Source organism: Callospermophilus lateralis, chromosome 1 (assembly GCF_048772815.1).
Source record: "Callospermophilus lateralis isolate mCalLat2 chromosome 1, mCalLat2.hap1, whole genome shotgun sequence".
Classification (NCBI taxonomy): Eukaryota; Metazoa; Chordata; class Mammalia; order Rodentia; family Sciuridae; genus Callospermophilus; species Callospermophilus lateralis.
Genome location: NC_135305.1, coordinates 171637817 through 171652618, shown reverse-complemented (window position 1 = coordinate 171652618; position 14802 = coordinate 171637817). Strand labels below are relative to the sequence as shown.

General features: G+C 40.7%; 1 protein-coding gene across 14 annotated transcripts in view; it reads right to left on the bottom strand.

Annotated features, from left to right (window-relative positions):
- The window catches only part of Cadps (calcium dependent secretion activator), a 480817-nt gene that overhangs the window by 136289 nt on the left and 329726 nt on the right, over positions 1-14802 (bottom strand). For 12 of the 14 annotated variants that reach the window (XM_077105438.1, XM_077105450.1, XM_077105449.1 and 9 more), the window contains 2 exons: positions 8066-8202; positions 4415-4602 (listed from right to left, as the gene is read on the bottom strand). In XM_077105438.1, the coding sequence (XP_076961553.1) occupies positions 4415-4602; positions 8066-8202 (325 nt within the window). Of the gene's footprint in view, positions 1-1949; positions 2109-4414; positions 4603-8065; positions 8203-14802 lie in introns of all 14 variants that reach the window. The other 2 variants (XM_077105444.1, XM_077105461.1) reach the window with 2 other exon arrangements.

The window sequence follows — 14802 nt, the reverse complement described above, 5'->3', positions numbered from 1 at the left end:
AGTTCAAAGCCATCCTCCGCAACTTATCGAGGCCCTGAACAATTCAGCAAGACCCTGTCTCCAAATAAAATGTAAAAAACGTCTGGGATGTGACTCAGTGGTTAAGCATCCCTGGGTTCAATCCCTGGTACCAAAAAAAGAAAACAGTTTTTGACATTCAGGTCTTCAGAATTTTAGTGCTGATACAATGCAAGGAAGAAGAGCAGTGGACTTAGGATATCTGGGTCACCATTTAAATTTACAGATGCTCAGGGTTATCATTTGCAAAAGGGATGCAAAAATGACTAACCTGGGAATTTGACAGCAAGTGAGAGAATGTTTGAAAGTACCCTGTAAACTGTAAGGCGGTCACACAACTGATACTGAATATTATGATTTCTTCATTTAAAAAATGCAGTGCAAACATAGATCCTGAAATACACGTAAAGCCTGTCAAAGTACCAGTGGAGATCCATTTGGCTAGTTTTTCATGGCCTAGCAAATAGGTCAGGCTTGAGCAAGTGTTGCTTTTCGACTTTCTTGCTCTGCCTGGATGTTGATCCTTCCAAAAGCAGCACCTTGGACAGCAGCCAGGCCTGCTCCCTCTAGAGACTCCTGATGCTGCCAGGCCTGACCATCAGGCACCTACAACTTCTCTTACTGCTTGCAATTGACTGTTGCCTTGCAGTCTGACTCTCACAGTGGAACCCAAACAGAAACCGCATGTCACCCACGTCCTTTTATATGGCCATGAAGGAAATGGGTGGCCACATGGAATTAGGGTTTTCTTTTGCCTTCGATGTGGGACCTGCAAACACTGATGGACAGCATGCCATGTGCCTTCAAAAGCAAATGTTTCCATTTTCATTTGCTCTGCTACAAGTGAATTGTATGCATTTCAGGGCTTATACTCAGTGAACACATTTATACTGAAGCATAAGAATATGTGTTGGTGAATTTAGGGCAGTTTGGCAGTGCTAGGAGCAGAATCATTAGTTCTAAAACCACCACGACAAAACTTTAAAGCGTCCACATTCATGGTGGGTGAGGGGAACGTAAAGGACATCCCGATCACCATGAAAATAATAAGTATGTCTAAAAGGGGAAAAAAAGGTTGCTAATGTATCAGCTAAGAAAGAAAGAATTCCTGAAGGACCCAGGAAATGGCACCAAGGTAAACAAACCTTTAGAACTTAGAAATACCTCAATATATAACTAATATTCTACTAATATTCTACTAATAACCATTAATTTACGGATAGGCTTGATTTTGTGTCGATGTTATAAATCATTATTTAAGGGCTGGGGATGTGGCTTAGTGAAAAAGTGTCTGCCGAGCATGTGTGAGGCTCTGGAGTCTATCCCTAGCACTGCAAATATATAAATAAAGATATACAATAGTGCTTTCTGCTTTGTGTAGGTACCTGTGAGTAAATAAGCAAAAAAGAAAAAAAATCATCATTTGAGACAGGTTTCATTTCTGGGAGATGATTTTGGAATTGAGGAAGGTTTGGTGAAAATGATAGAGATGCTATAAAAGTACAGGCCTATTTGATGCCAATCCATTTTATCTGCTCCTTAAACATAATTTCAAAATTACAAGCACGGGTTGCTTATTATGAATGACTTGGTAAGGTACCAGGTCCCTAACTAGATGCCACTAAAAAAGCAATCTGACTCATAATTCTGTTTACATATTGCTCAATTAGTCTTTTCAATATGTACATGTTTTAAAAGTCACTAAACACCTGACTCAAATTCAGTCCCTATGCACAATGTTCTTGCTCACTGATAGAGTGTTTTTTTTTTTTCTTTTTGAAAAACACCTTTGAAAACCCTTAAAGCAACAGAGACTTCAGGAATACATGAAACTTGCTGTTTGCAAAGGCAGAAGTGACATCATGGATGGAAGGACGGGGAAAGGTCAAAGACATTGGAAAGCCCAAGCCATAGCACACATAACTTCTTACCTTTTGATCTCCTGAGTTGTCTGGATTTTGGACTCTTTTTTCCTTTTGGATTCTCTTTTGGTATCTTTTTTAGTCTCTGGTTCGGGTTGGGAGGGAGTTTTGCTCCCTGCAGAGTCTGCATTTGACAGCAGCCCACTAAGGTACACATGCATTTGTTGACTTTTGCGAAGGGGTGGTTGAACAATGAGGCATGCAGAGTGTGGCCAGCCACAGGAGAATCAAGGGCACACAAACATGCATCAACAAAAGAAAGAAAGAGAAGGATGCATCAAAAAGCAAAAGCAAACGCATTTAAACTAAAATAATAAGCAAAAAAAAAAGATGCAAACTTGCATAAGGAAAATCAGAACTGAAAAGAAAATAAGAAATCCAAAACTGTTTCCATGACAAGATGTATAAACCTAACTGTGAATCAAGTGGCAGTCTTACAATATGAAATCCAGACAATGTGTATCATAATTCATGATGATGTTTACCAGGGAGTTTACAAAAACACTTCATTATTTTATAACACTTTCTTATTCAGTAACATATGTAGAATACAGTGTGACAACCCGGAGAATATAATGCAACTTCTCTCTCTCTCTCTCTCTCTTTAAAGAATTCAGTCCAAGAGGCTGTAACAGATAGTCATCAAAGTGTACATATTTATAAAAAGCAGAATTATGCACAGATACACCCCAGGTATCAGAGTTTTCATGAGTATCTTTTATGCAAATAAAAGGTCATTGGCGGTGCTATGGAATCTTGTAACAACAGGAGTTGAAGGTACCCCTGTTGCCTGTTAAATATTCAAACCTACAATGCTATTGTTATGCAGTTCTAAATGTTGAAGTTACATTTCATAAAAATCTACCAGCACCGGAGGAAAGAAAAGCACAGAACAAACCCAACTGATAATTTAGAGTTGTGGCATAGGTAAAGATGAGCACACACCCAGATCTGATTTGAAAGAAAGGTCGTCCATTTTGGATCCTCCCCCAGGTTGGACTTCCCTGAACCACTATATTTTTCATTGAAGGATGATTTTCCAGAGCCACTTGCTCTCCCTGGGTGCACCTCCCCTGGCTGTTGGTTGGGGTGCTTTGGGATATAGTAGGCTTATCTTTATACTAATGTGACGCTATATACATTGGGATGTTAAACTGGCTGTGGCAGCGTGGAAATTTATTCCATGTCTCCAGAGCCAAATGGCAATGTTCTTAAATTATTTGCTTCTTTGCATTTTTTTTTTTCAGAACATGGATCTTTCCTTCCAGGAGCTGGGCAAGGTCTAAAGAAAGAGTACTTAGTACAGAGTCAGGAGACTAGACGTTCTGGGCTCATCTGTAAAATCTATAATGTGACTGTGATCTCTAAAGCTCTTCCCACCTCCAGGGAACGTGGTAAGTGTCGTCGGCATCTCCGCCTTCCGGCTTTACCTAGCTCGCTTCAGCTCCTGCAATGTGCCCGCCTCCCTCCTTGCCTGGGACAGTTGTACATGCTGTTCCTTTTGTCTGGAACCACTCAACTCCTACACATGCTTCAGTTCTCAGCTCCAACATCATTTCCTCAGAGAGGTCCCCCCTCCCTCCACCATCCTGCCACTCCATCTGAGTCATGTTCCTGCTTCCATTTGACCATGGAATTTTCTTCTTTGTCTTCTGAGGACCCATCCTCATGGAGCCCTGCCCTGGTCGGGTGCCTCATTTTGACTCATCATTGATACCGAATGTGTACCAGAGAGTCTGACACGAAGTAATCACCAAACACTCATGGAAGGAACAGTGGTAACAACAAAGACAAACATTTGTTAAGCTCTTGCGCGTTCTGGGCATATTGCTGAGCTTTTTATAGCCACCAGTGTCCTCTCAACAACTCTCTGAGGATGCTCTCATTTCCATTTCACAGATGAGAAAACCGTGGCACTGAGGGGGTTATTACCAAGGAGACTCATTGCTAGTGAAAAGAGGAGCCATGATCTGAACTCAGAATGGTCTTACTTCAGAGGTCACCCAAGAAGACCTGTTTGGCTGGGTGCAGTGGTGCACACCTGTAATCCCAGCGGCTCAGGAGGCTGAGGCAGGAGGATCTCAAGTTCAAAGCCAGCCTTGGCAAAAGCGAGACACTAAGCAACTCAGTGAGACCCTGTCTCTAAATAAAATACAAAATAGGGCTGGGGATGGGGCTCACTGGTTGAGTGCCCCTGAGTTCAATCCCCAGTAACCCCCGCAAAAAATGAAGACCTGTTTGCCATTTTTTTAAAAATAGTCTTATAGTCTTTCCAAAGGAGAAGAAACTAAGTTAGACCTTTATGTTCTGTGTGTTGTAGGTGTCGTGTGTGCATGTGTGTGCTCCCCTTGCTACTGAGGGAATGGGGATGGACAGACAGTTAGGGATGGTTGTCAAAGCAAGGCCAGTGACCAATCACTGGTGGTTCCGCTTTCCTTCCACTTTTTGATCAGCATCACCAGAATCCTGCTTACCTGTTCCCGTGGACGTGCGATGCACAGAAGGCAAAGCTGTAGTGAAGAAGGGTGGGGTCGATCATGGCGCCATTTTCTGCCCGTTCAAGCAAGTCTCTGAGGTAGCAGAGATGTCGGTGACACCCTCGCACTCCATTTCGGGCGCAATATTCGTCTAATACAAACACCTGGCCAGGACTGAACCAGCCCTGTGGGGGGAATGAAGGAAAGACTTTCTTTTAAATACATGTTGTTTCCTGGAGAACTGATAGAGTTGAGAGTGGCTGGGGAAGGGGTCTACAAATCAGCTCCCTGATTGCTTACTAAGTGTCAGCTGCTGTGCTCAACACATTGTGTGTACTATGTGTTTTGATTCTCCCCCAACACCTATAAGGTAGACTCTGTTATCCCTCTTATATGGACAGGAAAACAGAGCAGAGAGAACTTGGGATTTCCTGATAAGTGGGTGAGCTGTATTAGCAGATAATATGATTGAAACCCAGGGCTCTACCACTAGACCCGGTACCTTGCATGGGCTGAGCAAAATCTTGATTGCTGGTAAGAGAAAATCATAACATGAATGCCTTAAATTAGTTAGTGCTTTATGCTGGACAAAGAACTTTCCATTGAGCTCTCTAGCAACCTTGTGAAGTAGATAACGGCATGCTGATCTTCATTTTATAGGTAAGGTAATGGAAATCCAGGTTAAGTAATTCATATAGATATTACGAAACAGAAACAGGACTCAAATTCAGTTCTATCTTATTCCAAGTCTTCTACTTCCTTAATCCAGAATGTGAAGAAATATTAGAGTTGCTCTCTTATATATACGGGGGGCTCATTAATCCTTGCATTTTAGAAGAATATTCTTAAAATCTTAAAATGAAGTTAATAACCGAATTCTCCAAAGAGATAGCATGACTATGTTTTTTTGCAGTTGTAAATCAGAAATGATTCAGTTAAACTGAGAGGAACTTCTTGTGTCCTGGTTTCCAGTCCCCCGCCCCCGGCCCCCACCGTAATTGTCTTCTTATAATGCATTTGCTCTAAGACCAGCTGAGACTCTAATATCAAAGAAAATCCAGATGTGGTCTCTGACTTAGATGGGGTGGCATGACGGGGTAGAAATTACTACCTCTGTCACAGGCTTAAGAGAACAGGTACTCGGAAAGGACAAATGTGTGCAGCTCAAGGTCATCCTTGGGCTGAGCCTGAATGAAATCACCGTTTCTGGTTTCAGCGCTGGCTGAGCAAGAAATAAACCGATTCAGGAAGTGCTTGGTAAATTGGGAATTTAGGACTGTTTGAAATCTGAACTTCCTGTTTACTTTGAGGGTCTTCTCTGAGTTGTATTTTGAGTGTTGCTCCATCTTGGGAGAGAAAGGGCAAGAGGAGAAAGAGACTAGGAGAGAGGTGAGGACAGAGAAGTGCGGCGAAGGGGGCCTTTGCGACCCTCCAGTCTTGCATTAGGGATCTGGGGGAATCTTCGATTGACAACATGCAGCTTAGAGAGATGCATCCAACGAAAGACGGCATCTTTCCTACTTCAAATTATAAGTTACTGCAGAGGGCGGGAGAGTAGTCGAGGCAATGGGCTGCCCCTATAGGCAACTTCTTTGCCACTCCATCTGCTACCCCAAATGCTAAATCTTAGAAACAACACTGCTGTGAAAGATTAAAATATATTTTCTACGACTCAGATGACACCAAGTCTTTTGTAGATGCCAAAATAGCTGCTTTGAAAAGAGTTGAAGAAATATCAATTAGGAACTGAGTCGAAGACACAGAAAAATTTATGTATCCCTGCTGGTCGGTCTCCAAAACCAACTGAAAAAAAAAAAAAAGACTGTAATAATGAGAAAATGGAATATATAGAAGTGGGAGATAAAGTTCTTTTAATTTCTGTTATTTTCTGAAACTCTGGAACGATGATTAATAGATATAGGTATATTAATGGGGGGAGAAGGCTAGTTTACTCTATTCATAAATGATTTTGGATTTTGGACCCTATTTTTAAGCCGATAATGATTAATGGAAACAAGCTTCAATATTTCATGCTTCTTTTTGGTTTAATTTTTTTTTTTAAAGAGGGCATTGCTAATTCTCCTTTGTAGTAAATTTCAAAACAAAAGAAAATTGTTTTAAATAACGGCAATGTGGGGAAAAAAATCTTGAAAATTATATACTTAAAAAAAGTCCCTCAAGAGAAAGAGAATTATACATAACAGGCAATAATTTAAGTGCAGAGGCACATTCTTACAAGTTTCCTAAGTGCAATTTATAATTACATAATTGCAATTTATAATTTGTAAGCTACATAATAGTAGGAAACACATTTGAGAAAAATTGCCTTGCAATGCTAGGTAAACTTTTATTCCCCCTTGAAGTGAAAGTGATATGTTCTTTTCCAAATTGGCAAAGTTCAGAGTCTTCTGATGAAGGGATTCTAAACCTGAGATAATCAACATTTCATTTATGAGACATGGATTAATAAATTATTCCACAGAATCCCATTTCTATTTTTAAGATGATTTTTACCCTTTATATATTATATATTGGCTTCTGGAAAAAAAAAAAAACCAAAAACCCAAAGAAACAAAAAAAGGAATTTGAAATATAAATTATTCAGCATACAGTGAAGATATAATGTAGAAATTTTTTTCCCACCCTTTGAGGGATTTTTTTTATGGTGCATTAGAAATTTGAAATCAATAGTGTGTTAGCTTGCTTGATTAATTATACCATATTAATACTATGAAGACACGTTGACTTCAGTGTTTGGATTTAGGGATGAGCGTTTTCTTGTGTATGAAGTCGTTCTCGTCATTTCCCCCTCATCTTTCCCATCTATAAAGTGGGATTCCTAGCCTTTACCTTTAAGAAATGAAGTAATAATTGAGGGTTTGCAGAAGGAAGTAAACCCGAGTCTTTTTTAGGCTTTTGAATTTGATAGTTTAAAGCCAAAAATGTATCTTCAGAAATCCAAAAGAGACATAATAGCATTCCCTTGAATTTAACTAATTTAAACCTAGGTTTAAAATAGGATTTTAGAAAATGTTGAGACTCCTGCTGGTTAGCTGGATTTCCAAATTTCTAATGCACCATAAAAAATTCCCTCAAAGGGTGGGGAAAAAAAGACTCTGAATATTATGAAGAAAAAAGGAAAGACACCCAAACAAACAAACCCCCGTCAATAAAGGCTTATGGAGAGTGGAATTTATTTGTTGAATCGTTTCAATCTTTAAAAGAGACACAGTAAAGAGTCTATTTCTTTTTGAGATAGGAGCACCAGGTCTGGGCTAGGAAGGGAGGGACATCTTAAACTCTAAGATAAGGAGGCAATTTTTGCAAGTTCTCCAGTAGCAGGTGCCAAACTCGATTACCCCCCTCCGGAATATTTCTCATGTAGCAGCTGAAAAGTGGGGAAGCTATGAAGGGGAAGCTGGGGACTTGGACGTGTCTCTTCTGAGAACTTCCTGCCGCTCAGTCTTGTTTCTTTGGTAAGTTAAACTATCTCAACCCCGGGAAATGGAGAACACATTTGCAATTGTTAAAGCCATTCCATCATGGAGAAAAGAGCTTCTGACATAAAGGTAGAGAAAGATTTCATTTAAGAAAAAAAAAAAAAAAAAGCTATGTTTAAAGTGCTGTAAGACCAAAGAAGATACTTGCCAGGCAAGAATAGGAATCATTAAGTCTGTGATCCAAAGTAAGGCGCTGTACCATCTCAAAGAGGGAAGCGTGGTCAAAGTTACAGGGGTTGGAAGAGATAAATTCATCCATGCCATGCTTTTGGGCTCTATCTGCGTCTGTTCATTTATACATGTAGAGAGAGACACAATTTAGAGAAACACATCACATTTTCTTTGACATTTCAAATACACAGGAATTCACTAGGCATTACAAACATTAGCTGCTTCCCCGGTACCTCCCACCAACATCCCAAGATATATATATATATCTATTTACCTCCCATTGTCAACTTGCATCACTTAACTGGTTAAGTTTACTGCATGTAGGCAAAAAATATATTGGCATCAACATGTTTATCAAATGATCACAATGCCAGTGCATTCATGTTCTTTAAAAACTAAACACGAGATTGGAACTTCGCCTGCGTTCCACCAAAACACTGAAAGCAGATCGGATCTTTGCTAAAACAGCCTATTTAGCTGCGTAGGTTTTGAATAGATTCTGCCATTCCAGCGGTTATGTCTAGAGCAATTTCTCTACAATTATTGGGATTCTCTGGACAAAAAGGGTTTCTGCTGATTTTCAGCAAAGTGACGAGATTTGGGTCCTCCCCTTCCAAATCCCCATGGCCAATTTGGTGTAGCATTAAAAGGTTTGAGTCCCCACCCTCCAAAATTAAAAACTAAAAGAATGGAAAGGAAAAGAAAAAAGAAAAAGAAAAAGATTTTTTTTTTTTCATTGAAACCTGGAGGGTTAAGCTAAATGGGAATTTAGTTTGTGACAGCCAAGGGCATTGCTTTATAGTGTGCTTCGTCTGTGAGCAAAGCTTATGAAAGAGACAAACAGAAATTTACTCAGCGAGGGCTATGATCTGCCATTTATTGTGAATTAATCGTCTCAATGTATTCACACTTTTCCTCACAGGGCTGTAGGCAAAACCTCCTAAGGGCTAACTAATTAATCCCAACACGTGGAACTAACATATACTACCCTCCACTGGCAATGTAACTTGGAGGATTCAACTGGAGTGCCACCAAGCAAATCGTAAGGAGGTAGAATGAAGGTCTTTTGCGTTAAAGGAAATCGGCTCGTTCCACCTCATCTGCACTCGGTCTCCTGATATGCAGACTACGAAGAAAAATAATCTCATATCAAACGGAGCAAGATTTTATTCATCTTCTCGAATGCAACATTTTACTTGAGTACGGGGACCTGCCAGGAACCAGCAATCCTATCGGGGCAAGGGGAAAATCAATTTCTGACTTGGAAGGGTGTTTGAATAATATTTTCATGTGTGGTCTCTGCTTCAGGCAGTTTTTTTTTTTTTTTTTTTCCCCTATCTGTCTCCCATGCTTGGGGTTTGGCTGTAAGCTGGGTTACGGTGACAGCGTGACTCTAATGCGATGATTTCTCCACTTATTGATTTGGGGTATTGTTCAAACCTAAATGCATGGCGTGGGAGATGTACACCCTCTTATGTTGGATTTTAAAAATCTTCTGTCATATTTCCGAGAAGCAGCAGTGGTCAGTGTTTGAACGAGATGTGTTGTTTATGCCCAAGACACACAAAAAAGCCTCGGTTTCCAGAAGGCAAGTTGAAGAATGTGTATTTTAACAGCTAAATCGCTCCATTAAAATGATAAAAACACAAGCTTTTGGAAGAGCTATCACATGGGCAGGAATTCTATTAGAGAATCTGCGAGAATCATCTTTGCTGTGTTAACTGCCTTAGATTCGATCTCAGGAAAGTGCTTTCCAGCTGAGGTTGGGTGCTTCGCCTGGGAAGGTTACTTCTGTTTTGTTTGTTGCTTGGTCTTGAAACATTTCCCTTCTGAGTCGGAATAGTCAGGAAGGTGGGCTGGGCTGGGCTGGGCTGGGCTGGGGGCAATATAAATGCTTCCAGTGCCTGGATGTGCAAGTATCTTAAACCTGCTTCAACTTGAGGTCTCTCCCCTGACATGAGGGCTCTGGTGCTATCTAGGTGGCTCTTCTCCATCTCCTCCAACAGATTCTGCCCTCCACCTCTGCCCTCCACCCTGTGCGTCCCAGGGCAACTTAATTCAGGGGAAAAAAAAAAACAACAAAAAAAAACTAAGCGTGGGGTGTGCATACATTGCTCATCCTGCTAGGTCCTCATAAAAAAGCCTCATCCACCCCCTGCCTCCCGATTTTAACAGGCAGATCAGGCAGTTTGGCTAGCATTGGCTTCTTGCTCTCGGATTTCACGGAAGAGGCTGCAAGCTGACAAAATCGACCGGGGCCTCACTTTGCCAGTTTGGCTCGGCTAATTTATCGCTCTTCAATGATGATGGTACAACTGGTCATTTAGCTCAGAGAGAAGGGGGCCTCTTTTGTGACTGTGAAAAAATATGGCCCACGTTTCAAGTGTCTTGCTCTTTGTTTATCTATTAAAACCTCTTGAAACCTTTGCTGATGACTTATTTTGCCTTTCGGGCCACTTAGGAAATGGATCTGAAAAGGCAATTTGGCTCTTCTAGGGAGACCTGGCTACAGACCCACTCCCCACCCCTCTACCCATCCCAAGGGCTCAAAGAAGACAGCTTCACTCTGCTAATACTTGGCTAGGAACGAGTCTTAAGCACAATTTTCTTTTCTACTAATGTTTCAAACAGGCTTACAGAAAAATGCATATCAAATTAGCATTTTTTTTTTCAGATAATAACTCTGTTGAAATAAAACTTCCTGCAGGGCGCGATGGCACATTCCCACAATCCCAGCAACTTGGAAGTCTGAGGCAGGAGGGTCACAAGTTCAAAGCCAGCCTCAGCAATTTAGTAAAGCCCTCGGTAACTTAGCAAGACCCTGCCTCCAAAGATAAAAAGGGCTGGGCATGTGGCTCCGTGGTTCGGTGCCCCTGGATTCAATCCCCCAAAATAAATAAATCTTCCTTTTCCCCTTCTTTCTGTCTTTCCTTTTCCTCCTGATTCATGTGGGGAATGAACTTGAATTGAGGAGGTCTGGGTTCTAGTTCGAACTGCTTTGAAATAATTGTCAGGTGCTGGTTGAACTGTTTCTCTTCTCAGCCTTGGTTTCCTTGCGCGTAAGAGGAGTTGACCTTTCAGTTTCCCTTCTGCTGTCGCAGGCAGTAGTTTAAGGATCCTCAAGATCCTTCGCATACCTGGGGACGTGGGAGAGCTTAAGGCAGTAGAATTTCCAGCAAGCAAAACGAGCAGCCCCTGGATTTTTGCTTGCACAAAATTATCATTTACTCAGACTTAGGCTTATTATTTTAATTGTTCCAATAACTCAAGAGTACTTAAAAGGGTGGCTGGCTCCTGGGACATCCTGAAGATTTCTCTGAGTTTATTATAATCTAAAAAAAAAAAAAAAGGGGGGGGGGAAATAGACCAGGAATGCTATTTCAAAGTATAAGTGAAAGGGATCCGATTGTTATTGTTAAGCAGGGATTTCAGTATTTGTTGTTGTTGTTGTTGTTGTTGTTCTCTGCTATATTCTTAGCATAGTATCTGGCACATAGTAGGTACTTTTGTTTTTGTTTTTGGTATCAGGGATTGAACCCAGCGGTGCTTAATCACTGAGCCCCATCCCCAGCCCCTTTTTCATATTTTATTTAGAGACAGGGTCTCACGGAGTTGCTTAGTGCCTTGTTAAGTTGCTGAGGCTGGCTTTGAATTTATGATCCTCCTGCCTCAGTCTCCCTAACTGTTAGGATTACTAGTAGGTCCTTGATGCATATTTGTTAAAACAGGGAATTTATTTCATCAAAATAAACAAATTCACCCTATCAGTAAATGTTTTCTATCTCATGATTTTATGGAATATTGTTACATTAACTCATTAGGAACAGTGTATTTGCTAGGAGATAGATAGCAAGGAGGTAAGTGGGAGAGCTTAGGAATATCGCAAAGACCGGAGCTGAAGGGTGGATCTGCCAGTACTGGGTATGTGGTGTGAGGCAGTTGCTTAATGTTTCTGAGTCTACTTGTCCCCATGGGTGAGTGGAAGACAGTGTTCAAGCCTACCATGGAGGGTGTTGATGAGATCTGATAAGAAGTGCCTGGAAGTCACCTGGCGCATACTAGCTGCTCAATAAATGTTAGTTAGGTGTAATCAGGCAGGCTTCTTAGTGCTTGCAAAGGCACTTGTTTTAAGTTGTTCATGAGCCAAAGATGACTCTGCCTTACGGTTAATGTTCCATCTTTCCTTACTTCTTGAATCATTTCTGGGAAGCTGGATTTCCTTTCCAATCTCTCTGCTTTGTGGATGTGCTCTGCCCCTGTATAACCAATTCCTATGTCCTGTCTCTGAGTTATTGCTGGGTTGTGTTCCAGTTTCTCTGTGATGAGGACAGAGGCACACAGCTGAACACCTTGGTAGATAATGCATTCCTCAAGGGCAGTTTCCAACCTGGGGGTTCCCCTGCGAGCTTCTAGAACAGAGAGTCCTCAGGAGGTGGTTATTAACTGACTGACTCCGACACCTCCGTTGCAGGCAACTTCTCATTGGCTTTATTAAGGAGCCACACACATGGGGATTCAGATGGTATCTTGCAAATCCAAAAGTGGGAACATGTGCTTTTAGGGGAAAAAAAATCTTATAGAAGGAAACAGAATTCTAGGTGCAGGTGTCTTTGGATACCATTCAGATTGTCTGCCTGTGTCTCCATACATGTCTAGGACCATATGCATTACATATGTTGTCTATTTTAAAATAAAACATTGCAGTGGTCCAGCTGTTCCAAATTCTGTTTCAAAGAACTTGTGGGCGCTTCCCAAGCAACACCATATAGTCACTCCTGCACTGTCCCAGTCTGTTCTTCTAGAGTGCCGAACATGAAAAAGCAAATGCTCTTTGAAACTTCATTTCTCCTTGTACAAATAATTGGAATTGGTGGATTCAAGAAAAAAACAAAACCCTCCAATGTTGACATTATCAGGGGAGAAAACAGCCCAGAGCAAAAGCATGAGAGAGTCAATTCCTGAATTCAGGACACAGGGATCACTTCCTTTGCCAATATTTGGCATGTGTCAAGAGAATGAAAATGAATTTGAATGTTAGGTTGAGCAAAAGAGAATCAGGAGGGTAAAGTTGCTGTTTAAAATCCCAGTGATCTTTGGATTATCTCTTGCTTTGGGAGATATGTACTCATGTTCTTTTTCATTAACATGATTAAAAAAAAAAGAAATCAAGAATTGACTGCACTTTAAGAACCAATTTTTAACTTTTACCTTTTCCAGTCTTGGCTTTAGGAAGTAGTTCTCAAGTCTGGCTTTGTCTGCAAGGGTTCCAAATGATCCAAAAGTGGCCTAGGCTCTGTAGCAAGGGTATAATCAACACACTCGCCAAACAATGCTGCCGGTTTCATTTCTGGGGTTTAATTGCATGTTTAGGAGACTGACTTGTAAGTAAAGTGAGTAAAATGAATATTGGTCCCTAAACTACATTAAGAACCTTAAATCTATTAATGGTATCCAGGATCCAGAACCAGAATGATGGACAGGCAGATTTATGGGAAGCAGGTACACTTTCAAATGGAAATGCATCAAAACCTTTATCCCAAGTTTTCCTGGGAACAATTTTGGTTTGATATTTAAGAAATGTGGGAGGGAAGCTGGCTCCTACGGTGGAGGTGGGTGATACCAATATATATGTTTATACTCGCATTTAATCTGCTTTGTGAAAATTCAAGTGAATGGCCCTCAACAAACCACCCTGCCATTTATGTTGCTCTGTAATTAATTATGATATTTGGGTTCATTTCATCGTTATTCATTTCATTTTTCCCCTCACAATTGGAAAAATATGTAATATTTTTCATGATCTCTTAAGCGCAAGTATACTCAGGTGATTTTGTTTCTGAAAATATATATATATGTTTTAAATAGAGTTGCAATAATGCCTATCAAATGCATGTACTTTTCTTGCAGGAATAATAGAGCTTTCAGATTTTTATTTTATTGAGACTTCTCTATTATTCTGACAGCTTAAAAACAAAAGGTCAAGTCTCCCTTTTTATTTGGTAATATCACATTTTTGAAAATTTCATGGGCTGGTGAACAAGCAATTCTACAATTGCTACAATTGAAAATAATTAGAACTGTACTGTTAGCAAACTGTCCAAAAGAGACTGTTCTCTCATGAATCCCTTCTAGTTAGCTAGAGGTAGTGTTTTATCATCACAATTTAGAGCACGGTTAGGGCTATTGCTACTCCTGATAGATGCTAGAGGCAAGAGAAGAGCTAATGTAACTCTAAAGTCATCTGTGAACCCAAACTGCAAATTAAAAGGTGACTTTGTATCTCTTTTCTTATATGGAAAATGTGTGCTTGTCATATCCGCTTGACAGTACAAGAGTGAATGTATGATTTGGACAATAACGAACAATGACAGTAGTCAGCTTCATCAGAAGACATGGAATAAAGAAATGACAATGATTGATGGCAGTTGGCTGTTTACAGATTTTTCTAGAAGAGTTTTCCTTGGCAGAGTCAAGTCATCAGGGGATGTTGTGCTCTGCCTGAGCTCTGCACAGCAAGCAGAAGACTGGCCCTTCCAAGCCCGCTGCCCCAAGTGAGGCACACGGGGTGGACCGCTTAATCGAGAAATAACTTCATTCTTTTGCAGACTCTCTGACAAAACCAAGCTAACACAGAATGGCTGCGAGAGGATGGCTTCTTCCGAAGCTCTCAAGGGCCGTATTGCATTTTGCAGGAATCTCAGATTTAAAACTACC